We start from the raw sequence: 26191 nt of genomic DNA on the forward strand, positions 1-26191 counted from the left end.
TGTCCCTGCTAGGTGTGGGTGCTGGCCTAGCCTGGTAGGACTCAAAGCAGAACTGTGGGTCTCAGCTGAGCAGGTATGCCCCCACCCCCGCCATGGAAGCCAACTGGTGTGTCAAGACCATCTTGGACTCATTCTTCTGGGAATAACCCACAAATTCTCAGCCCCACCAAGAGCTCAGGTATAACATTCCCACATACTGAAGTGTGTGTGTGTGTGTGTGTGTGTGTGTGTGTGTGTGTGTGTGTGTGTGAGAGAGAGAGAGAGAGAGAGAGAGAGAGAGAGAGAGAGAGAGAGAGAGAGAAAGGGGGGTGGGTGTTAGTCCTAGTCCCGAGAAGCCTTTACAAAGTACAGACCGGAGATTCCCAAGCCCACCCTCCCTGAATCAGACGGCAGAGCGAGTTGGGGCCGCTATGCTTCAGATGCAGGCGTTGAGGCAAGAAAGCAGCACGGAGGGAAGCAGGGATGCTATGGGCAGCTGGGCATGAGGTAAGGTCAGCATTCCTCTGGAAAGCAGCTCACACCTCTGCCTGGCTGCCATCTGACACCTCCCCAGCCAGGGCTGGCTTGGATTCCAGGGACACCTCTCCGAGGCAGCGCTCTCCTCCAGCTCAAAGACACTAGGAGATCCGGCAGCAGCCATGGACTTTCTCCTCCATCTCCTCCATGGGGGCCTTGAACTTCAAGAGCGGGGGGTCTCCGCTGGTGACCGTGTAATACACTGAGGTCCCGTTGCTGCTGTAGGGGGAAGTTCTGCCTCCGATCAAGGGGGCCTTGCCTTCGCTGCTGCTCTCCCCTGACCTGGCCACACTACTGCCCAGGTGGGTGCTTAAGAATGGATGACTGAGCAGCTTGGCTGCGGCCCGCTGCCTCTTCAGCTCCAGGAGCGTTTGGGGGCTCTGCTCCTTGAAGCCGCTCCAGGGTGGGGGGACATCAGCCACACTGGGGTTGCCATAGGCCATGCTGTAATCAGGCATCTCGTGCATCTTCCATATGTCCCCATTGGCCAGAGCGTACTGGTAGGTGCTGACAGGAGCCCGGAGGCCATTCTCCACAGGCCCATCCAGTTCCCCCCGTGAGATCTTGGTAGAGAATTCTGAGAGCAGCACTGGCTTCTCCAGCCTGGGGTTCTGGAGGGAAGGAGAACAGCATCAGTACCACCCCTCAGCTAGAGGGCCTGCACCCACCCACCACCTGCACCTCTGCTGAGGGACTTGAGTGCTGGAACCCATCCTCCATCTGTTTCTTTACCTCCATGTAGCTTTGGGGCATTTAGGCCTGTGTTCTGATAGGGCAGACCAAAGCCCACCCCAATTCCAGGGCTGAAGCTAATGAACATATATTATTGCCAGTGTCCCAGAATGAGGTAACAGAAATGGAATCAGTGAGACTCAACGTTGAGATTTTTGCTAGAACAACTGGGAAGATGTTTCTGTAAGAACCACAATTGGTAAAGCTGCTGTAAGCTGTGGGCTGCGGAAGCACAGGGTCAAAGGTGTTTTCTCTGCTTGTAAGAGAAGCTGACATCGAGGAACACTGGTCACAGGGAGTCTGACCTCGTGGTGTATTCTGAACCCCTAGTTCCTGCTGGGCCCAGACCTTTCTAGGTAGGTGAGCCAATAAATTCCTCTTGTGTGTAAGTCAATTTTAGTTAGTGCCCCTTTTTTCCAGCAGGTCTCCACTTCATATAAGAGACTCACATAAGGATCCTACACATGTAAAAGTCCTTGGATAATAAGAGCTTAAAAGGTAGCTAATGCCCAGAAACTATAAATAAAAAGGTAGAAACAGCTGATAATAGCCAAGAATTAACCTGCTGTGAAGTCACCATGAACAAAGTCATGAAACACATATTAAAAAAAACAACAACTGGAAAATCATTCATGACACAAATGGCAATAAAAAGAGAATGATTTCCCAAATAGAAAAGAATCAATTGGTTGATTGATTGGGTTGGAGAGCTAGCTCAGGCATGGTGGTACAAACCTGTAATCCCAGCACTTAGAAAGAAGGCTGAAGCAGGAGGATCACAGGATCAAGGCTTGTGCCGCAGAGCAAAGCCCTCTCTTCACACACACACACACACACACACACACACACACACACACACACACACACACGAGAGAGACAGAGAGAGACAGAGAGAGACAGAGAGACAGAGAGAGACAGAGAGACAGAGAGAAAGAGAATATTTCACATACAAAACTGTCTCTATGTACAGACTTTTCTTCCTTCTCGGCCTTTATATGGCACTAGGTGTTAAATCCTCTGTTAGAAGCAATAGGAGGATGTGTGTAGATTATGTGCAGACATTTGCAGATGTTGGTATCTGAGGGAAGGCAAGTCCTGAAACTAACCCACCCCCACCCCCACACCAATGACCACTGACAATAACTGCAAGTATTGCCACTTAAAAACTACAGATTAGACAATCACAACTACATGACTGCGTTGGTGTGAAAGAAAATGGCCCTCACAGGGAGTGGTACTATTAGGATGTGTGGCTTTTTGTTAGAGTGTGTGTGTGTGTGTGTGTGTGTGTGTCCTTGTTGGAGGAAATGTGTCACTGTGGAGGTGGGCTTTGAGGTCTCATATATACTCAAGCCACACCCAATGTCTCAGACCACTTCCTGTCACCTGCAAGATGTAGAACTCTGAATTCCTTCTCCAGCACCATGTCTGCCTGCCTGCCACCATGTCCCACCGTGATGATAATGGACTAAAACTCTGAAAGTGTAAGCCACCACCCAATTAAATGTTTTCCTTTATTATAGTTGCTGTGAGGGCTGGAGAGATGTCACAGTGGTTAAGAGCACTAGCTACTCTTCCAGAGGACCTAGGTTCAGTTCCCAGCACCCACATGGCAGCTCACAACTGTCTGCAACTCCAGTTTCTGGGGATCTGACACTCATGGTAAAACACTAATGCACATAAAATAAAAATAAAGAGTTGCTGTGGTCATGGTGTCTTTTCACCCTAACTAAGACGGAAGTTGGTACCAGGAGTGGGGTATTGCTGTGATAGGCCTGGCCATGTTTTTGTTAGAGGAATTTGGATTTTGGGATGTTGGGTTAGGAAAGCAGTGGAATACTTTGAGCACTGCACAATGGGCCATACTTAGTAGGAACATAGAAGACAGTGGTGCTGAGAATTATTTGAACTGTGGGGGGCTGACTCAAGAGGTTTCAGAGGAGGAAAATTTTAGTACATTGTCTAAAATTTTAGTACATTCTTGTGGTATTTTGGTGAAGAATGTGGCTGCCTTTTGCCCTTGTCCAAAGAGTCTGCCCGAGGCTAAAGTGAAGAGTTTTGCATTAATTCTATTGGCAGAGGAAATCTCAAAGTAGCCTAGTGTAGACTCTGTTGTGTGATTATTAGTGGAAATTCTAGTGAAGACTTATAATGAAAAGGAGCAAGCTGAACAGGGTAAATTACAAAACATAAAATTTAAGGAGAAAAGAAGCACCAGGAAGTGGAATGGAGCTAAATCCCTTGTTCAAGGAGATATACAGATTAAGAAATGGAACAAAGGGAGTGAGGATCTCAGGGCAAGATCCTACCCAGATAAATTTATAACGTGTGAAAAGGAATTAAAGAAAAGCTTAGAGTCAGGTGTGGTGGTGCATGCCTTTTAATTCCATCACTGGGAAGGCAGAGGCTGGAAAATCTCTGAGTTTGAAGCCAGCCTGGTTTATAGAGCAAATTCCAGAACAGCCAACCTTAGGCGGTGAATGAAACCATCAAAGACAGAAAGCTGGTGAAGATGTAATTGAGCCAAGGGGCCATGTTCCAGCCCCAGTAAGCAGCAGAATCTGGCAGCTTCAACCACATGGTTCTGTAGTTAAGGATAGAAGAAAAGGGCTAAGAATTTGCCTCTGAGACTAAGGAAAGCCGCTGAGGCCAAGCATGTGTCAGGAGTGTCCCTGAATGGAAGCCTTGAGAGGCCATTGCATGAAGCTGTGAACTTGAGGCCTGGATTGCTTTGGAGACCCCAAGATGTTGGAGATGTCAGAGCCATGGGATACCTGCTGAGGAAAGCTGCTAACAGGGAGTGGAACCAGCCCAAGAGAGAGAAGTGTGTTACAGTCAACAAGGCTAAAAGAAGTTGGAGATCTGAAGAGCATTTTGACATCAGACATGGAGACGTAGAGTTTGGAGTTCGCCCAACTGGTTTTCAGTATTCCTTTTGTCCAGTATTTCCTCACTAGGTTCCCTTCCCTATCTTTTAGAATAATAGTTTATATCCTGTGTTATTATATGTTGGAAGTATGTCATCTATTCTTTGATTTTGCTTTTATAGGGGATTACTGTTAAGAGATGGCGTGAATCTCAGAAGAGACTTTGAACTTTAGACTTTTAAATAAGTTTGAGACTGCTATAGACTATTGGGACTTTTGAAGTTGAACAGAATGCATTTTTGCATTATGATATGGCTATAAGTCTTTGGGGGTCAGGGAGTGGAATGTGGTGGTTTGAAAGAAAATGGCCCCCAAAGGGAGTGGCACTATTAGGAGGTGTATCCTTGTTGGAGTGGGTATGTCCTTGTTGAAGTGTGTCCCTATGGAGGTGACTTTGAGGTCTCATATATGCTCAAGCCACACACAGTGCCTTAGTTTACTTCCTGCAAAATGTAGAACTCTCAGCTCCTTTTCCAGCACCATGTCTGCCTGCATGTTGCCATCCCCACCATGATGATACTGGACTAATCCTGTGAAACTGCAAGCCACCTAATTAATGTTTTCCTCTATAAGAGTTGCCATGTTCATGGTGTCTCTTCACAGCAATAGAAACTCTAAATAAGACAATGACTTTCTAAAAGAGGCAAAATTGTGAAAGCATAAGATTATCAACAACACACATACATGCGTATGCATGTGTGCACATACACACACAATTAAATAGAAAGTTGTCCTCAGGTTCGATTTCATTACTATTTTGTATTTATGTGCTGTTACAATGTGCTCAAGTGGGACACTGGGGATCATCTGGGACAGTGAAAGCATGTTGACTGATACTGTAACAGTGGAGTCCACAGATGTGCAACACAGAGTGAAGTCTGGTGTGATGTATACATCAGCACTGGCTCATCAGTGACAGCACATGCAGTGCACAAGTGCAAAATGGTAAGGAAATAGAATCTGAGGGCAATTTTCTACCTATTTAATTGTGTGTGTGTGTGTGTGTGTGTGTGTGTGTAAGCACGTGTGCGCGTGCATGCACGCACATGGGCGTGCATGCACACACGCCCATGCGCATGTGCATGTACATGTGTGTATATGTGTGTCTGCATTGAGACCAGAGGTCTCTCCCTGATGCTGGAGCTCACCAATTCAGCTAGACTGACTGATCAGAAAGCCCCAGGGGTCCTCTTGTCTCCATCTCCCAGACTCTAGGATACACTAGGTGTGTTTTTCGAATCCAACTTTTTTTAAAGAAAGGGTTTTATCATGTAGCTCTGGCTATCCTGTAACTCATTTTAGAGACCAGGCTGGTCTTGAACTCAGAGATTCCTATGCCTCTACCTCTGCGTCCTGAGTGCTACAATCAAAGGCATGCAACATCACACCTGCCTGGCTCTTTTTTTTCAATGTGTGTGCTGGAGACTCACTCTCATGTCCTCGTGCTTCCATGACAAACACTTTCCTGGCTGAGCCCTCTCCCCAACTACTCCACTTATTTTTCTACAAACATAAAGTTGTTTCAAGTCTCAGTCTATTATTGAGAAAGAGAAAAAGTATGTATTCAAAGTCTGAGTCCACTGTGTCCCTTTGTAACATCATTAAAGTAGGATAAGGGCTCTTTCCCTGCTATTATTGTTGGGGAAGCAGACACTTTGTGAATTCAAGATTCAGCTACGCCCCTACCCCATCACCATGGCCAGGGAAGATGTTCCTGGCTAGAGGTGTAATAGATGTCAGTACTAGGAATGCTGAAGACTGCTCTCATCTACAATATCCAACCTATGGAATTCAAGAAGCTGCCAAAGACTTGGATAAGTGCCCAGTCCATCTCTGTGTGCTCACACACATCTGTGATGAACTTATGTATGTAAGCATGGAGAGGTCCTTGTGCTGAACATCAAATCAACCTAATTAGGGTTGGTGACAAGGAGAAACTAGAAGAATGGGCAAGCCTGTGCAAAACTGATGGAGATGGGAAGCCCTGTGAAGTGGATGGCTATAAAATTACTTGTCTCAAAAATAACTATGAGATTATATTAGATTGGGATGGTCCCTTCTAAAAGGGGGCCTATGAAAATGGCTTGATTGGTAAAGTGCCTGCCATGTAAGTGTTAAGACCGAGTCTGGACTCCCAGCATCCACTCAAAAAGTTGAGTGTGGTCCTTTGTGTCTGCAACCCTAATATAGAGTTGGCAGGGACAGATGGACCTCTGGAAATCACTGGCCAGCCTAGATAATTAGTGAGCATCCAGTTCAGTAAGAGAACCTGTCTCAAAAACAAACAAAAAACAAAAACAAAAACAAAAAAAACACGGTGGCAAGTGACTGATGGATATATCAGACATTGGCCTCTGGCCTGCACATGCATGTTCACTCACATGTACATACCCACATCTGTAAATACATAATATAAACAAAAGTATGTGTTAAATAAAAAGACACAGAGGTATATACATACACAAGGAAGAAGGCTTGTGAAGACAGAGGTGGAGATCAAACGTCATACTAGAGTGAAGGACACCCAATCCACCAGAAGCTGGGAAGAGGCCTTGGCACAGACCTCCCTTTCAGGAGCACCAAGAGGAGCCAACTCTATCGACATCTTCATTTTAGATTTCTAGACTTCAGACCCCTGAGTGTCTCCCATTTTAAGCCCCCAGTGTAACCTCTGCTACCACAGCTGAAGAAGACCGCACACTGTCTTCTGATAGTGCCCAGAACCCAGGGCCACTGGTTAGTGCTGGAGCAGTTTCTCCAAGACTGCCCCGGAACCCTACTGCATTTGTCAGAATATTCCTTTCAACCAGATGTCACTTTGATAAACACCATTCTCAAATCTTTGTCCCCACAAAAGAAGGTCTTAGCCCTTAGCTCCTGGGGTAACTATCATGCTGAGCCTCTCTTCTGGGGAATTCAGGATCAGATTATTAGGGGACAAGCAGACCTGTGGCAGTCACTCTGTCTCTGCCAATCATGAGTCTCTGGCATGTAAAGAGGTCTCAACTCTGACGAATATACCCAAGGGTTGCCACCTCCTTAACAATATTAGCCGCCACCGTTAGACAGGAACTAGCTGTTTAAGGGCACCACCCAACTATTTCCCTTCTGATGGTTCTCAGATGAGGAAGTAGGCATAGCTGGGCCCTGTCCTCTTCACAAAGTAATGGCCAACACTGGAAGGCAAGAGGTGCCTCACCGGGTCCTTGTTCTCCTGGTCTGTCCTGGTCTCCCTGATGTCTCCATTGTAGGTGGAGGTACGCTGGTCTTCTGCTGTACTCCGCTGCTGCCACAAGATGGCCTCTCCCTCATACTCTTTCCGGTACAGGTTGGTTCTGTCAGACAGGCTAGCTCGACGCACCACCTTCCTGAGAGGGACAGAGGAGGTGCTGGGAAGTTGTGCCCAAGTCGCCACAGGCAGGCATGTGCAGGGGCCCCGGCTGCCCTGTAGCACTCACCCACGGCTGCCTGCGCTGGATGTCCTCCGGCTCAGGGATGACTTGTGCCTCAGCTGGGACTTCATGATCACGTCATGCTTGTGTTTAAGCTCCAACAGAAGGACCTTGAACTCCTCCTCCTCGCACAGGTCTGAAGAAGTACAAGAGTCAGTTGCAGAAGGCAAGGTAGGGACTCCATGCCACAGGAGCTACCATGTGAACCCACCAGAAGCTCTGAGAACCTTCTGGGACACAGAGGGAGGGAAGAAAGCAGCCCTGATTATTTCCTTTGAGGAGTGTGGGAATGAGAGGCCTGGGCCTCTGAACTGAAGTTCCCAGCTAAGACTGAGGGATTCATACCATGCTGGTAGGCTTTGTCAACTTGACACAAACTTAGGCGTATCTGGGAAGAGGGAATATCAATCAAGAGATTGCCTCCATCAGGCTGTCCTGTGAGCAAGTCTGTGGGGCATTTTCTTGATTAATGAATAATCTGGTACCCCTGGCCAGGTGAGCATGGACTGTATAAGAAAACAGGCTGAGCAAGCCAAGGGAACAAGCCAGTAAGCATCATCCCTGCATGGGCTCTCCTTCAGTTTCTACCTTGAGTTCCCTCAATGATGGACTATGACGTGGAAGTGTAAGCCAAATAAACCCATTCCTTCCCAAGTTGCTTTTGGTCAGGGTTTTAATCACAGCAACAGAAAAGTGAACTAGGACACACACCCTTGATAGTGTCTGGGAGAGTCATAAAGTCTCCCTGGTGTGAGCACTGAAACAAGCAGATCCCTCAAGTAGGAAACGAAGTAATGATGCTGAGAAATCTCCCTAACCCCACCAGCCAATTGACTGAATCTCTCTATCAACCTGTCCATCTACTGGATAACCTGGTCATCTGTACATAGGTTCACCCTCAGCCCACCCATCTACTTATCTATCCATCTGCCTATACATCCATCATCCACCCATCATTACATCCCACATCACATTACCTGTCTACCCTCATCTATATATCCACCCATTCATCCATCCATCTATCTATCTATCTATCTATCTATCTATCTATCTATCTATCTCTATCATCTACTTACCTACCTACCTTCAGTATGCAGCCATATGTTCAACCATACATCTACTCACCATCAAAAAACCGCTAAGTATGTATGTACAAAGTATTAAGCTGTCTTACCTATTGGCATCTCATCCATGGATGTCCTGGCACTGAGGCTAGCTCCATGGGACACTAACAGCTCTGCCATTGGCATCTATAACACAGGAAGAAGTTCATGTTCCCCATACTCAGGCCTTAAGGAGCCTAGGAGCTGGAGAGAATACTCAAGACATTTTAGGATGTGACCCAAAGAATGGTGGAGGAAAGTTGATTCCCAGGGAAGGCCCTGTACACTGGTGCCATGAAAGAGCCCTGTCAAATATGATGGGCTTGGCACCTCCTCCTAGCATGCCTGGGTTACTACAAGGAGGAGAAGCAGGAGGAGGGGGAATTGGTTGTAATCCCACAGCTGTCGGGTATCTATGGTTGGCTGCACAGGCTGTGATCACATTTAGGAAAACACATTCTAGAGAAACCACACAAAGCAGAAATCAAGGGGATTTTCTCTTGGGCAAATTTGAGTCTTATCCTGTTAGAATATTTAGGCCAATGTGTTTGCAACCTCCCAGAGCTGTCTCATCTCCATATTCACTGTAGCCAGTGCCTTGAGTGGGTCCTTGTTCTCTTGCACCAATTGCCAGCCCAAAGACTTGGAATTCACAGTTCTACCTTGTGCCTGACTACTTTACAGGGCGTGGGAAGTACCTGTCCCCAGAAGGCTGCTGCATGCAGAGGCTCCCAGCCATCCCAGTCCTTCACATCCACACGCACTCCATGGTCTAGGAGGAGTTCAGCTGCCCGCAGGTATCCATTGGCTCCAGCTATGTGTAGCTGGAAGAGAGGAAAGAAGTCCAAGTGAGCATTCCAAAGGGGGCTGGCTCTACATCCTCAGAGCATCCTTGGGCCAGAGAATGGAACAGAATGAGGTGGTGACATCAGCCAGGAAGGTTCTCTATCTTACTAAGTGTAAGATAGAGAAGTACAATGGGAGGCAGAGAGATGGGCTCTTCACCCGAGCCACAGAGAAGGGGTCTCAGAGGTTCAATATGGTCATTTGAAAATATACCTACCTATTCTTTGATATATCTTCTTTTAAAATGTGGAATCTGATTGCTCTGCCTTTGAATGTAGACAAGATTGGCTCATTTCTAACTAACCAAGAAGATATTACAAAGTGGCAGTGTATGATTTATGAGGCTGGGGCATGATAAGCATTGCTGCTTCTGCCTTACACTCTCCTGGATTCATCTGGGAGGAGGCAGTCATCTTGTGGAGCCCTGAAGAGCAGTTGTGAGAAGGCAAGAAGCTGAGGCCTTCTGCCAACACTGACGTCAGCCATGCAAGGGAACCACACAAAGGAGACCAACATCAGATGTGACTGTAGCCCTGGTCAAGCTCATGGGAAACGCCAACTCAGAGTCACCCAGCTAAGCAATTCCTAATTCCCTGATGCATAGAAATGTTGTATCTTTTTATAACTGCTTGGCCTGTAAGATTATGTGGTATACCTATAATATGCTTTATATTGTAATAAGCAAAAAACTGTTTCATTTTACCAGAGACATATGCTGGAGCATTGTCAGTTTTAATTTGTGCAGGTATACCCATGATGGCCATAACTTCTAGCAAATGAATGATTACAGAATCAGCCTTTTCAGAACTCAAAGCAGTTGCCCATTGAAATCCTGAATAAGTATAAATGGTATGGTGTACATATTTCAATTTTCCAAATTCTGCAAAGTGAAACACATCCATCTGCTAGATTTCATTTCTCTGAGTACCCTTTGGGTTATACCCTGCTGGTAATGGTGTCTGATTGTAAAAGGAATGGGCAGGACATTTCCTTACAATTTCCTTGGCTTATTGCCAGGTTATGGAACAATACTTTTTAAAATCTTTACTATTGACATGATTTTTTTTAAATGAAATTATGAGGCCTTCAGCACATTTCCTCTCAAGCTGCTGACAGTGACAGCTGAGTTCCAAGGATCAGTGGGGATAACTAGGTGGCTCTGAGAAAGAGAGGAAGGCTCTGTCATTTATCTAAGGACTAGTAAAGCATGTGGCACAGAGGCAGTCCTTACAACTATGTGTTAACTGTGTAGCTGAAGTTTTCCTGGTCCTGCCCAGCTCCTGTGGCCCTGTGGCCACTTGGACCCAAGAAAACACACAGAGGCTTATATTAATTAAAACTGCTCAGCCATTAGCTCAGGTTAACTACTGACTAGCTCTTACACTTAAATTAACCCATAATTCTTATTTATGTTTAGCCACATGGCTTGGTACCTTTTCTCAGTTCTGCCTTTACATCTTGCTTCCTCTGTGTCTGGCTGGCGACTCCTGACTCCGCCTTCCTGTTCCCAGAATTCTCTCTGCTTATCCCACCTATACTATACTTCCTGCCTGACTACTGGCCAATCAGCATTTTATCAACCAAATCAGAGCAACACACATTCATAGCATACAGAAAGACATCTCCAGCATAACTGGATGGACTGCCAGATGGATAAATGATGGATGAGAGATGGATGGATGGATGGATGGATGGATGGATGGATGGATGGATATATGGATGGAGTGATGGAGTGGTAGATAAAATCTGTTACAGTGACCTCAGGGAAAGTTGAATGAGAAGGGTCATGGTTTTCCAGGGCACAGTAGGCAGGGAATGGATGATACAAAGCAAGACTATGTGTGTGAGTGAACAAATGGTGGTCCTTGAGGAGAGTGTAGGGACTGCCATGGAAACAAAGCAGATGGACATCAGAGCCAAGCCCTAGAGCTCCTGACTCCCAGCCCCAGGTGAGAATGGCCAGAGTCAGAAAGAGGCTGGACCCCAGCCTCAATCGTCTACATTCCCAGAGCAGCAGGGGTCTAGATGCTCAAAGTCACAAAGGTATAGATTTTCACCTCAGCCCTAGTTGGTATTGGTTCTGGTATTTGCCTCCAACCCAAACCAGCCTGACCCATCTCCTCACCAGTGTGGCGCCCTGGGCATCTATCCAGTCAAGATCCTGGCCCGCTGCAATCATGCAGTGAATGTCTGATATCATCTTCTGCTCCGGAGCTGCCCGCATCTCATTGATTTTCTCCTGGGTGATGCCTGCAGGGAGGTGAGACGTTACTCAACAGGGAAGGCATGACTCCTGCTCCCCAAGTTTGCCAGTCACCCAGTGCACAAAGATGCCAAAGATCATTGTCCCCAGGCCTGCTGAACACAAGCACCTGGGATCACGGGACAAGGACCATTCCTTCCTGGCAGCTAGTAGGCTTCTTATGAACATCACTCACTGTAGTTGGAGTTTTCCTGCCTGGCCCATAGTCAGGACAAATCTCTCTCACCCGCCAGTCCCACAGTCGCTCAGACCCAACCAAGAAAGCATACAGAGACTTACATTGCTTACAAGCTGTATGGCCGTGGCAGGCTGCTTGTTATCTATCTTTTCTATCTTAAATTAACCCATTTTTGTTAGTCTATACTTTGCCACATGGCTTGTGGCTTACCAGTGTCTTTACATGTTGCTTCTCAAGGCGGCGGCTGGCGGTGTCTCCCCCCAGCCTTCTACTTCCCAGCATTCTCTACTCTCCTGTCCCGCCTATACTTCCTGCCTGGCCACTGGCCAATCAGAACTTTATTTACACAGAGCAATATCCACAACAACTCACTTTCTGCATGTTCTTCCACCGGCTAGGTTGGAGCACCTGCCCACTCACCTCCAGTTGCCCCAAGTGATACCTGCCTCATTTTCTGGGTGCTGACCTATGTCACCTCCCCCGCTGGTGCCCACTGGCTACCCCTTCTGATCAGAGCCTGTTGGTTTCCTTTCTCTCCTATACCACTGTGTTTCAGCACCATATGCAATAGTTAATACATTCCTTTGTTGTAAGAATGGCTGAATCAGTCACTATATTACTTTCAAATAGAAGGACCCAGAAAGACTTTTGCTTTTTGTTTTCTGAGACAAGGTTCTCACTCTGTAGTGCAGGTTGGGCTCAGACTTGTGACAATTCTCCTGCCTCAGCCTCCCATATGCTAGGATTACAGGCATAAGCCATTCCAGTTCCAGAGAGACATGATAGGGCCCAAATCTCTGGCTGACAAAAGTGTACCTGTCTGTCACTAGTGGCTACTGATTTAAGGAGAGAACATAATGAATGCCCTATTAAACAAACAAAACAAAACAAAACAAAAACACAAACAAACAAAAAAACATGGGATCAAGTTTCCTCTGGAAGAATTCGGGGCAATCTGCAAACTTGAAGGGAGAAAAAAAGGTTGCATGCTTATTTTGACAAGCCTTCACATAAGTTAGTATTTGCTACCACATCAGAACAATCAGCAGTGCCCATGAGCCTATGGCCAACAGAAACTCTGTGTAATTTCATACCACCATGTCCTACCATTGAAAGAATTAATGGCTTCTATATAGCACATTTAAAAATATTGTGGTAGTTTTGTTGAAAGATGACCCAGCTGGCTTCCTTCATACTCCGGCAGCTTTATAACTCCATTGGGGAGTCCGTAGTTTCACCAGGTTGGCACAAAAGCTATTAAAAAACTTTCTACAGGAAATGAATGGGGAAAATGCAGGTGCCAGGGAGTGTAGAAGCCAAGTCAACAGTGGCCAAAGAGATCTGGGGAGAGGTGAGGCAAGGACCTCGCAGGACCTTGGGACCCAGCTACAGGTCTGGATTTAAGACCCTTTTTACTAGAGAGTGCTCCCCAGGCATGCATGTAGGGAGCTGGGACCAGCAGGTGTCTCTTGCTGTTACACATGCTTCCCTCTGAAGCTCACTGTGAGCCCAGAACAGCCCACATCTTGTTTATCCGGGCCCCTGTCAGGCAGCTTGGTGCCTGGCACCAAGCAGCACCTGCCAATGTTCTTGACTTCTTACCATGTTCCCAAATGGGGACACATCTTTATGGTGAGTGTTGACTGAACCAAATTGTCACAGCTGACAAAGAGAAGAGGAGGCCAGCTGAGGCCACCTGCATGTGTCGGTGACAGTGAGAACAATATCTCCCTCCACACGGCATGTGTTCCAAGGCCCTTTCATGTCCCCATCTTTTAATCATACAGATGACAATAATAACAAGGACCTGTCCCAGTTATTGGGCGCTAGGCATGAGGCTGGCAGGTACATAGGCAGCTAATGTGCCGTTCCCATCCACTGAAACCATGTTCACTGCAGTACCTCACTGTGCCCATGGTATAACATACTACTCCCCCTTGCCTTGGTATGCCATGCAGGTCTCAATGACATCCAGGGTGGGTTCATCCTCACAGAGGTCATACGGCATGTTCCCATCCGAGTTGACAGCCAGCAAGTCAGCCCCACTGCAGAGAAGAGGTCAGAGTGAGGGCCAAGAAGGTATGTCTGGGTTGGTCTGACTATCTCCATCATCTGGCTTCCCATCCACAGCCTCCCTGCACTCCCCAGCAGCCATGACCCCACCTAGGTGTATCCTAGATAAGCGATGCCCTTCCCTTCCCACCACATATCCCGGGGAATGCAGTGTTTCCTCATCTCCGGGTCCCAGCAGGAAGGGACCAAGGTCTCAGATGAGCTCTATCAGCAGATGGGCACTTCCAGGCAGATGTCAAAGCCCTCTCAGATAACAATAATAAGAATGATGTAAACAGGAGCAGGACATCTCACCGGCTGCCTGCTTGCAACCAGGCTAAATGTAAGTCCTTTGCACACATTACTTTAGGGAGTCTCCCCCGGAGGGGTGCTACTGTGGGCCTCACCTCACTCAAGAGGAGACATGACTCAGAAAGGCTCTCAATCACGTGCCTCAGGCCACACAGCTTGCATATGATAGGGTCAAGCTCCAAACCCAGGTCTCTCATGTGTCAGCCCTTTTTACTCCATGGTTGCTATGCCAACCTTCACCAGTATGCCTATTTGTCCCCTTCCAATCCCTTACCCAAGACTGACCGGGACCTGGGAAGAACAGAGCCCTGGGGCACTGTGGAAGAACTCACCCTCCAGGCCAATAGCACCTGTGATGGGTAATTCTAATCTGACATGCCCTAGAATCACCTGGGAAGAGAGTCTCAGTGAAGCCTTGGCTAGATCAGGCTGATCTGTCTGTAAGCATGTCGAGGGGGGATTGACTTGATTGCTTTAATTATGTGGAAAGGTCAGGCCCCAAAGTGAGCAGCATCATTTCTGGATTTGAGGCCCTGGACTATGTAGGGGTAGAGAAAGCTAACTGAATGCTAAGCAATATGTACAGTCATTTCTCTCTGCCCTTGACTATGTGACTAGTTGCTTCAAGCTCTTGCCTTGATTTCCCCACAATGAGGGACTGTAACCCACTGAATGAATCCTTTCTCCCTAAGTTGTGTTCTGTTAGTATTTGTCATAGCAAGAGAGACTAGAGCAGTATCCAGGTGTGGCTGTGGGGCATGCTATGACAGAAATATCTTGGGAACCAGTGAAACAAAATGCAGCTCCATGGATTCTTTCCACCACCCCCAAAGAATACATGGTAACATGTATTTTGTACTTGTGGCTCAGGTAATTCCAATACACTCCAGCAGGGAAGTACATGAAGCTATGGTGGCACCACTCTCCCCGACTTCAGGGCCCTCCTGGGAGGTACCCAATGGGTCTCTGATGCTCTGCCAAGACCTGTGTGAATGGTCACCTACTCTCCATTCCTCCTCCTGACTCCCTGCTCTCAGATGCTGTCAGTCTCTAGGATCCCACCCACTGGTCTTGCTTTCCTATCCCATGTGCTCAGGGCCTGACACAGGACCTGTTGGTCAGCATGTAAAATGCAAGGGGAACTAGGAAAGTAGATAAATCCCTTTAAAAATTAAAAATAGCTACCATATAGCCCAGCAATTCCACATCTGGGTATATTTCCAAATCAATGGGAAGCAGGGTCCCAAAGAGAGATCTGTGCATACACGTTACAGCCAAAGGGTAGCAGCGCCCGCCCAGTGCTCATCAATGGACAAATGGACGAACAGTTTCTGTCTCTGAGCCCATTACAACATGGATGAACCTTGAGCATAATGCCAAGTGAAATAGCCCAAGTCATGAAAAGATAAACATTGTTCATTTCCACTAAATGAGCAGCTGTATCAGAGAGGGGCAGAGAGAGCGGTAGTCATGGTAGTCTGGGGGTAAGGGAGATATAGATGGGAATGGGAGGAGTCATAGTCGAACAACTGTGGTCTGTGCAAGGTGAAGCAAGTTCTGGAGATGGATGGTGGTGAGCACACGACAAGGTGAATATAGGGAATGGCATGGACTGCACACTTAAAAATGGCAAAAAGTATAAATTGTATGCTATTGGCATTTTGACACAAAAACTATAAAACAAGTGAAAACTGAAAAACAGAGTAGAAAAGACCAAGAAATCAGGAGTGATGGAGGGAACGAGTCAGGAAACAGGAAACACACACAGAGGGAAAGGGAATTTAGGGGAGGAAGATAGAAGGGAATTGATAGTGGGGGAGGAGATGGAGGGGGAATGGAAGAGCGGGGAGGGAGGGAGGGAGGGAGCGAGGGAAAGATTAATGCACATGGGAAAAGCCATTTGTGGAGGGGAGGGCAGGCTGCCCCAGGGAGGGAGGGTCACGTACTACTGAACGAGGATCTTCACCAGGTTGACGTGGCCGCAGGTGGCTGCAGCGTGCAGGGGTGTCCACAGCTCATTGTCCTTGGCATTCACGTTTGCACCATGGGAAAGCAGCAGCTTGACAATTTCTTCAAAGTTGTCAATGCAGCACTGGGAGAGACACAGAGGCCACAGAGTGAGGCCAGGCATGGCCCAGAACCCTGATGAGGACACACTACACTCCCCACTAGAGACCATGAGCAGAACAGTGGAGACCGACAGCCTGAGTTCGAATCCAGCTCTATAACTTTGGGGAAGACGCTTTACCTCTCAGAGTCAGTCCCCTTGTTGAGTAAAAAAGAAGTTAGTAACATGCGAGATAAAAACAGCCTCGGCAAACAGCCCCAGTCAGCTATAAAGTGTTTTCATAAGTGTTAGTGGAGCTGCATTCAAGTTGAATGAGCTTTAAAATCCCAGACGGCTTTCTCCAGGCAACATCCTAAGAGGAACTCTTAAATCACCCTTCAGCTCAAGCAGAATTGCTCAGATGTGTTTGGGGTCCTGGTCCACACCCTCCTTTACGGTATCGGCCTCTAAAGTATCACCTTGCATCGCTGTTTGAAACTTTTAATCTGACCTGGGAATGCAAATCTTGCAGAGGTCCCCAAGTGACTAAGTCTCCTCCCAGCAGGTCCTGGGGGCCCTGGCAGAGTCACCTCAAGGAGCTAGCCTGTTTGTGCTCCTACCTGGATGGAGTTGTGGGCATAGGTGGGTGAGCCCAAGTGAGGTAGGAGGGCCCAATTCTGCAGCTCCCCTGAGAGAACACAGGTCCTGGGGACAGGGAGCAAAAGACTCCCCAAGGGACACTCACCCAGAGAGAATAGAGGTGGGGGCAGAGGATGGCGACAGTGGCCACTCTGCGGTGTATCAGAGGACACGAGCTCACCCATCCTGACCAAATAAGCCAGGTTTGGTCTCCAGAGCAACAGGAAGGAGGGGTGAACTGTACTCATAAAAATAGCATAACCTGACTTGTTTATTAAAAACAAAACCAAAAACCATTTCACTCTTCTGGTTCCGTGTGGAGGATGGTGTGTGTGTGTGTGTGTGTGTGTGTGTGTGTGTGTGTGTGTGTGTGTGTGTGTGTGTGTGTGTCTGTGTGTCTGTGTGTCTGTGTCTATGTATGTCTCTCTGTGTGTGTATACCTCCGTGTATGTGTCTGTGTGTGTGTGTGTCTATGTATGTCTCTCTGTGTGTGTATACCTCCGTGTATGTGTCTGTGTGTGTGTCTCTATGTGTATGTCTACGTGTGTGTCTATATGTGTGTTTGTGCATGCACACACACATTGAGAGGGACAGATAGAATAGATATTGAAGTCACCTAGTTTAGGGATGGTGGTGGCCTGGCCAACATAAGTAACTACATATATGTGAAGAGCATGGAGGTGAGCAGAAGGATCAGAAGCACCTATGTGAACCCATGATCCCAGACGACTGTGGAGTGGGACACCCCACAGCTCCCTGCATATCTCCAGCCAGCCAGGACTCTGCACCAGCAGAGCATGCAGGAAAGGAGCAGCTGGGGGCACAGGTGGTGCCAGAGAGCCAGTTCTTCCTGCCAGCTGATCTAGCATGGCTGGGTCTGCAGGTACTTTTCTGGATAGACAGGGTAAGAAAGGTACAGCCCATTGGGGCTGGACTGTCTTAGGAGGGCAGGAGAACCGTGCAGTGGCATAGCATAGCCAGTAGAGGGAGGCACAGGCACTGGAGCCAGGCATAGGTAAAAAGAAGAAAGACGTGTGGGCAGCCCCCTGTAGTAAGGAGACAGGAGGACCAGGGGACTGCATAGCCAGAGCTGTTGAGTCTTGTGACAGTGATCCCAGGGCTGGCGCAGGGGTGCATGTGCTCACTGGCATATGTGGCAGGGAAGGGAGAGCAGGCCCTGTAGTCACTATGGAACCACAGCGGGATGCAGCACCTGCAGTGGGCTGACTCCTTCTGCCTCTTCCCTTCCCATACAGAGCCAACTAAGTGCTTGTTCCTAAGTGTCTGTCTCCATGCAGTGATGCACTGTGTCAGCTCTACCTCCAGATGCCCTCTGCTTTACTGTATCTAGCCTTGCAGCCTGACATCTACAAACCTCAGAAGGTTCCCCTTGTTCAAGAGAAGCAAACCTCGGGAGGCTCTGCAGGTACCCCAGTCTTCCTTGTTACATGCAACAATGCACAGCTGGGTGATGCCAGCATGTCACTTCGTTATCAATAGTAATAACTGTTGCTTTAGGAGGACCTACAAGAGCCAGGCACTAAGATTCGCTTTGGCCATTCACGGCAGCATTTAACCCTCAAAATGGGCTAAGAGTCCTCTCCTTCCCACTGGCCCAAAGAAGCACGAAGTCACACACATAGTAAGAAATAGATTCACTCAAGATTACAATCCAGCAACATTAACCATCTCAGTACTAGGGAGGAAAGGCAGAAGGATCATCAGTTTAAATCTAGCCTAGGCTACATAGTAAGATCCTACAGAAATTAAATAAATAAAAATACAAGGTACCCACACAGTAACAAAATTACTCCACAGTGTTGAATTAAAAGCGAAACAGTCAGTGTCCAAAGGTCCTGTTCTCAACCTGGCCAGTCCTGCCTCCCACTATGCCTTATAGTTACTCCCTCCAACTCAAACTTGAAAGGGTGGGTTGCTTTCTCATGACTCTGTGGATGTTCCCTCTGCTCTAACGCTATTTCTTTTTCCTTCTGGCAAATTCTTTCTGACATTCATGCAATACTCATCCTCCTACAAACTCTTACTTCAAGCCTTGGCTGAGGTGTCCTTCCTCTTGGAAGCCTGTCTCAGTTCTCCTTTGAGGCAAGCCACCACCAGCTCCCAGCTGCATGCTCTTCAGGGCCTCTGCTCCCACCGTGTGAGTGCTGACCACACTGCGTCACCTCAGCTGTTTATTTCTATGCCTGTGGTCACATCACACCGCAGTGTCTGTAAGCACAGACACTTCCTACCTCCCTGCCCCCTAGTAGAGTACCTGACACAAGAGGAGGTGAGCAAAAAGGGACTGCCTGCATGGGTGGGGATGAGAGTCCATGGGCCAGTGTGGGTGGACGCCACCCCAGGACCATCCCAACGCGGAGCCCAAGGCAAGCATGGTGGTGGTGGTGGTAGAGTCAAAGGTGAGTTCCACACAGCTAGGCTCAGAGCCTGGGGAGTTTTTCCCTCCTTATGTGCTCAGAGGCCCAGTAGCTCCCAGAAGAAGCTAGACCTGAGGAAGTCATGTGATCAGCAGGAAGAAGAGGAGGTGTAGTGGTGAGAAATGGAAGGAACCCCAAGCCCAAGGGAGGGCCCCACAAAAACAGTTCATGAAGGCAAGAATAGCACCTGAAGGGAGCCTGTGGGACTCTGCTAACCACTATATCTAGACAGTCAAGGCTACTGATGTTAACCCTAGCTCAGCCACGACTTAGAACCCTGAGATTTCACATCTAACAATGCCAATCTGTATTTAAATTCACTAAAATCAAATAAGATTTAGAATCCAATTCTTGTCACATTAGCCACACAACTCTATGGCTACTTTGATGGTCCACATAGACACATGGAACATTTATTTCCATCTTTGTGGACTGTTCTACAGAATAGAGGTGCCCCCTGAGCCTCAGTTTCTTGAGATGTAAAATGGGGAAAACAATGTTGTAGAGGGTCGGTCACTGTGAGGATCAAGATGAGATATACCACTGAAGTGCTTTGTGAAGTGCTTTATAGTCACATGATAAACTGTAATCATAACTCAAATCTTTTCAAACAGGTTTATTTAAAACCTTTAGTTACGTGTGTATGTGTACATGTAGGTATGTGCATGTGTGCATGCAGGGTCCTCATGGAGCCTAGCAGAGGGTGACAGATCTCCTGGAGTTGGAGTTACAGGTGGTTGTTAAGTCTGACACAGGAGCTAGGAATTGAGCTTGGGTCCTCTGCAAGAGCAGTACGTGTTCTTAGCCACAGAGCTTTCTCTTCAGCCTGATTACTGCATATCCTGTGGTAAGTGTTGCTTGCAAAGGTTTTTACAGGTGATCATTTAATTGTCTCTATAACCCGAGGAAGTGGATACTCTATTTCTCTTTCACAGGAGAGGAAACTAAGGCACAGAGAACTTAAGGAACTTGTCCAAGGTCACATGCAAGTGAGTGACAGTTCCAGGCCTCAACTCTGACTCTATCCTGATGGCCACCCTATCATTATGCCCCTGGCTAATATCGCCCAGCTTCAGGGGTTGCCTTCTAGGTCTCAAATCCAGAGAGGACCAAGGATCTTGCCTTTGGAGCATCCTCAGCATTCCAGAGTGAATGAAGCTGGAGTTTGGGTGACTTCCCACAGGCAAGATCCATGAGGTTACTGAGGTGGTTGCCTACATGTGGGTGCCTGAGGCCTTGGAGGATAGTTAGGACAAAGAGTAGATGCAAACAGCCCTCAGGCTCGGAGCTGAAGGCTGTGGGCAAGGCCTCGTCCCAGTGTCTTATGGGTAGAGGATGTGTGGCTTGTCTCTGTCCATGGGGTTCCAGTGACCTGGTTTCTCCATACCAGGATGCACTCAAATCCATCTGCTCAAAAACTCCGGTGATGGCGCGGGGAAGCTTCAGTGTGGCCATTCACCAATTTCATTGTACACATGTTAAGTATCTACCATATGTAAGCACGGGAAAGGCCTCTGGAACAAAACAGGCTAGAAGACACTGCTGACGAGGTGACCTCAGCCTGCCACCCTAGTGCTAAGTGATTCAAGAGGAGGGTCACTTGGAAGAATAGAGTGCCTCTGTCACAGCCCAGCTCTCAAGATCCTCCTGGGGACAGAAGCTAATAGGCGAGCACACAGAGCAATGTAAAACAAAAGGTGGGGAGGAGACCACGGGGTAGGGCAAGGCAAAGACCCTGCCTGGGGGCTGGGGGAAGGGCAGAGACTGGATAGGACAGACCTTAGGGGTCTTGTGCAGAATAGCCAAGAGAAAGAAGACACTGGAGTTCTAAGTAAACTTTCAGCCTTTAGAGAAAGAATTACAGCAGGACCCGAATGAACACTGGGGGCTAGTTAGGAGTCTGTGTAGACAAAGCCTCCGTGTGGGTGGTGACAGACAAGGCTGTCCCCAGGCAGGGAGGGCTGTCACCACACTCCCTTGGAAAGGACATGTGTTTGATAGCACGTGTTTCATGGCCATAGTTCTTGGCCATGTGACCTTAGACAACACAAGTCAGTCAGCTTTGTCCTCAGGGTGAGTGGGATGTCCTGGTGGCTGTGAACGCACTTTGTCAATTCTCAATTTCTACACAAATTTTCTCTGCTAGCTGTGAGGACACAGTGAACAAAGGACCCCTGTCCTCAGAGCCTGTCACTGTACACGTGTGTATGTGCACCAAGGGGCTCCCAGGGCCTGTTTGTGACAGACACACACATCTCCAAAGGACAAAAGCCTTTCAGCTGGGTACTCCGTGCTCTTCTCTCATCATCCCCTCTTCCCTGAGGACTCGGGGCACCAGTTATCAGGGAGCAGAGAGGACAGGGACCCCAGAGTGACCTACTTACCTGGTGCAAGGCTGTGAGTCCATCCTCATTACACAGATCAGGGCTGACCTTGTTCTTCAGGAAGTAGCGTACTGCAAGAGGAAGAGACAGGAGTGAGGTTCTTGTCACACACTTGTGGGAACCCAGCAAGACACCCTCTTCCAGACCCCAACACAAATGGTCTTGCTTACTCCCAACAGAAAGATAATGGGATGCTAACAGCATCCCCATTTCACAGATGAGGGAACTGAGCACAGAACCTAGGTCTTTGGTCTAGGATTTCCAAGAAGTACCTGTCTTATCCTGGGTCACACATACAAGGGTTGACAACTGTCACATCATCCTCTGGGCCAATCACTGATCTGAGCTGTTTGGGGGTTTGTTGGCAGTGCTGGGGATAAGACCTTGCGCATGCTAGGCAAGTGCTCTACCACTGAACTACATCTCTGGTCTTTGTTTGGAGAGAAAGTCTTGCTAAGTAGCCTAGGCTAGTCTGGAACTTGCTATGTAGCCCAAGGAGGTCTCAAATTTACAAAGTAGAATTCTCCTGCCTCAACTTCCCTCCAGAAGAGCTGCATCACAGGAGGTGCCACTACTCCTGGCTGAGATGAGAAGCTGGCATGGGTTGTCAATACAGAGTACGGTTTTGTCCCTAATGCCACACCCTGGAGTCTTAATGACAGGGCAGTCATGGTCAACACACGTTCCTCTCTGTGCCTCAGTTTCCTTGCCTGTAAGTGAAAATGATGTTGACTCTACCACACACAGGGTTATACAACATCAATTGAGCCATGTCAGGGACTCAGTCAGCATAGTGGTCAGCACATGATTTGTAGGTATCTCTGGCTATGCCTGGTTTTATTATCATAGCTGTACCCTACACTCTCAATGGCTTACCCATGGGTGTCAAATGTCTTCTTTGGCTCTACTGAGCCTTGGGGAAAGGTGCCAGAGGTTTTCCTACCCCCTATCCTCGACTTTTAAGTGCCCACATGTGCATCACATGCATGTGTATATGTCTGCATTTGTGTATGTGGCCAGAGGTGGTGAGTGGATCCAGGAAGTGAGGAAAACCGGAGTATACACATAGTATTAGAGAGTCCCTGTCCCCTCCCCTGTCTTTTCATCCTGTCCCACCCAAGGTCACAATGTCAGCCGTGTGCAAAGGATAAAAAGGAGAGGGTGGCCTGTCTGTCAACCTGCACGCTGCTTCCCAGGCTGGGCGATGAGGGCTTCACCCTGCTCAGCACAAAGGATTCTTGGCCCAGCCTTCAGCTATGACTCTCTCCATGGAGGAAGCCACTCATGAGGCCAACAGCAGAGTTCACTGGAGCCCACAGCTCTCTCTTCTAGCCCTTCAAAAACACTAAGTGGTCCCAGCCAGCAGGGCTGTCCCGGCTCCTGCCTGGACCCAGCTTCCCTAGGCAGAGGAGTGAGTAGGCAAGTGGAATTCTGGGCCAGAGGGCTGGACAAGGGGCAGCTGCCTGAGGACATGGAGGTGAGCTGTATATACAAGCTGCTTTGTGGGAGAGGCCACCATCATGGTACTAATGAAGAAGGGGCATGAGACCCTTCGAGGGAAAGGCGCAGGCTGGCCACGCCCTGTTGAGCCTTCTCCCACCTCCCACCCACATTAACATGAGCCAAGGCCACATATACCCAAGGTAGCCAATGTCTGCAGTCATGCAGCCAGGCAGGGCTAAGGAAGTCTCAATAATGTGACTCTGGAGGAGGGAACATGTTTAGGAGAGAGCTGTGGCATTCTGTAGGACAACAGTTAATCAACAGCCTCAAAGGTACCAGGAAAAAGACAGGGATGGACACTTATACAGCTTCAAGTCTTCAAGGAGCAGAAGGTGGGGCAGCCACTTAGCTCTATCCTCAAAGACCCTACCCCTAGACCACACCCACGGCACCTTGGCCTTTGTGAAGGGGAAGTTGAAGCCTCAACTCTGCAAGAAAATGTCTCCAGCAGTCCAGCCTTGGCCAAGATGCACTGCACAGGTATGACAGGACTTTCTCCAGTCTCAGCCAGATCCTTCAGCTGCACTGTCCCCTATGGAGCCACAAGCCACAGTGGCCAGTTAAACTGGATTTAATAAGAATGTAAAAACCCAGTGTCCACCACTCTGCTCAGCAGCCACATGTGGTACAAAGTAGAAAGAACAGCAGTCAAGAGTGCCCATCTTCACAGAAAGTTCTAGGGGGCAGTGCTGCTTGTGTGCATTGCAAATGGAAATCAGCTTCATCCCAAAACGCTCAAACCTTTCTCTGCACCCCCCCCCCCTCCACCACCACACACACACACACTGCTCTGAGCATAGCATCTTCTACCCCTGCCTTGGATGCAAGATCTTGCACGATATGGTCCCTGCTTCAGGTCACTGCCCTGCCCGATTCCACAGGGCGCCGTTCACATTGTGGTTTGGAGACTTGCTCCTTCTGAAGCTGTGCAGTGAAGGGCTTGTGAGTTAATCCTGTCTGTCTGCCTCCCCACCGTCATTTCTTGAACTCCCAACGTTTTCTGCAACAGTGGTTTGTGTCAGCCACAATCATCACTCTTCCTCTGACCGCTGCGCCTCTGCACAGCCTATTCTGGTTGCCTGGAAGACTCAATTATCTCTCCATCCATGCTTAGATCCACAAATTCAGGCATGCATGCATTCATCCATCCATCCATCTATGCGCCATAATCTAGGCACCCTCCCTAGCATGCATCTGAGCACATGTGCAATGGCATACCCACACACATGCATGTGTGTGCACATCTGCCTCATTCCTCCTTTAGGTCTCCCTCACACTCTCTGGTCCCTTCCTGCTCTACATATTCATGGATCCCAGCATCTCATGGACAACCACATCACAGTCACACCTGTATAACTGGGTAATTACAGGTTTTGTATCTGTTTCCCTGCTGAACACTAAACCCAAGAAGGCAGAAATATAGCCTGGTGTTTATGACTCTGTTCCTAAGGCCTGACACACAATGAATCCTCGGGAACTCCTCCAGGACCTTGACATTCTTGGCTCAGCTCAAAGACACAGTGTCAGAGTTGGAGAGATAGCTCATAGATAAAAGGCATTTGCTATTCTTGCAGAGGATCCAGGTTCAGTTCTCAGTACCCATATGGCAGCTCATAACCATCTGTAATTCCAGTTCCAGGGGATCCAGTGCTCTCTTCTGACATTTTCAGGCACCAGGCACACATGTGGTACACAGATGTACATGTAGTCAAAATACTCACATAAAATGCAAATAAATAAATATTAAGAAAATACATACAGGCTCTTCGTCTTAGATCACCGCAGACCACCTTGAGTGCTAACCCCAGGGAACAGATATCTGCTATGACAGGAAGCTCTGCTCACACGCAGGTGCCTTCTACAGAGCATAGGAGGTATTAGTATGTGGTTCTAGCCCAGAGCTACTTGAGGAGATGATGGCAAAGCCACTGAGATAGTCATCTCCACTGTTGACTGGCTCTGGAGTCACCATGGAAACACCCCTCTAGACATGTCTACAAGGGTTCTTCTAGAGATGTTTAACTCAAGTGGGAAGATCTATTCTGAATGTGGACAGCACTATCTCACAGGCTGGGGTCCTGGACTGAATAAAACAGAAAAGGAGCTGAGGACCAGGGTTCATCACTCTCTGTTTCCTGGTTGTGGATGCAACGTGACCAGCCACCTTCCTCTCCTGCTACCATGCCTTCCCATCCAGAATGGACTGTACCCTGTAGGCCAAACTCTTCCTCCCCCTCTGTTGCCTTGTCAGATGTTTTTGTCACAGTGATAAGAAGCTACTAATGTAGCCACTGAGCATCCCAGGCCCAGCTTGTATCTCAGCTGGCAATGGTGCCCTGAGCCTAACAGGTGGTTCTAGGGAGAGAAGCGGCCATTACGACCCTGCCCGGGAAGTGTTTCTAGAAGGTTCTGCTCACATGAGCAGATTCAGGTTGTCTAGAGTGGACGATGGCTCAGGCTTGCTGTCCAGAAAACTCTCAGAGGCAGAAAATAAGCATTAGCTGCCAACAGCAGCATGTGCACAGTAATTATCGGGGGCTCTCTGCACTGTGTGGGAGCCCAAGCCATGTAATTACCCTGAAGTCGGGCAGTTATTTTCATCCCAAGAAATGGGACAAATCATCTCCAGTTCGAAGAAACCCTTAATACCCACGAGCCAAGGCTGCTTCGGCAGCTCTCACTAGGAGGCCAGAGCCTGGCTCTGAGCCCAGCTCCCTGGAGCAAAGCCCCACTACCCAGCACACAGCCAGCTTCCCTTTCTCTGCGCTCAGCAAGAAGAGGGACTCTGTGCTTGTCTGC

The 26191-nt window shown here is 48.2% G+C and overlaps 1 protein-coding gene across 1 annotated transcript; it reads right to left on the reverse strand.

Moving 5' to 3' along the window:
- Window positions 1-260: 260 nt before the first annotated feature.
- Ppp1r16b (protein phosphatase 1 regulatory subunit 16B) lies at window positions 261-22769 on the reverse strand. The gene is made up of 10 exons (XM_036184322.1): window positions 22766-22769; window positions 21890-21960; window positions 16328-16473; window positions 13959-14062; window positions 11702-11826; window positions 9429-9554; window positions 8802-8877; window positions 7634-7763; window positions 7375-7543; window positions 261-1127 (listed from the first exon to the last, which is right to left on the reverse strand). Exons 1-10 carry the CDS (start codon window positions 22767-22769, stop codon window positions 618-620), a joined length of 1461 nt encoding a protein of 486 aa, XP_036040215.1. The 3' UTR covers window positions 261-617.
- Between the last annotated feature and the right edge of the window lie 3422 nt (window positions 22770-26191).

This window comes from Onychomys torridus, chromosome 4, assembly GCF_903995425.1.
Source record: "Onychomys torridus chromosome 4, mOncTor1.1, whole genome shotgun sequence".
Lineage (NCBI taxonomy): Eukaryota > Metazoa > Chordata > Mammalia > Rodentia > Cricetidae > Onychomys > Onychomys torridus.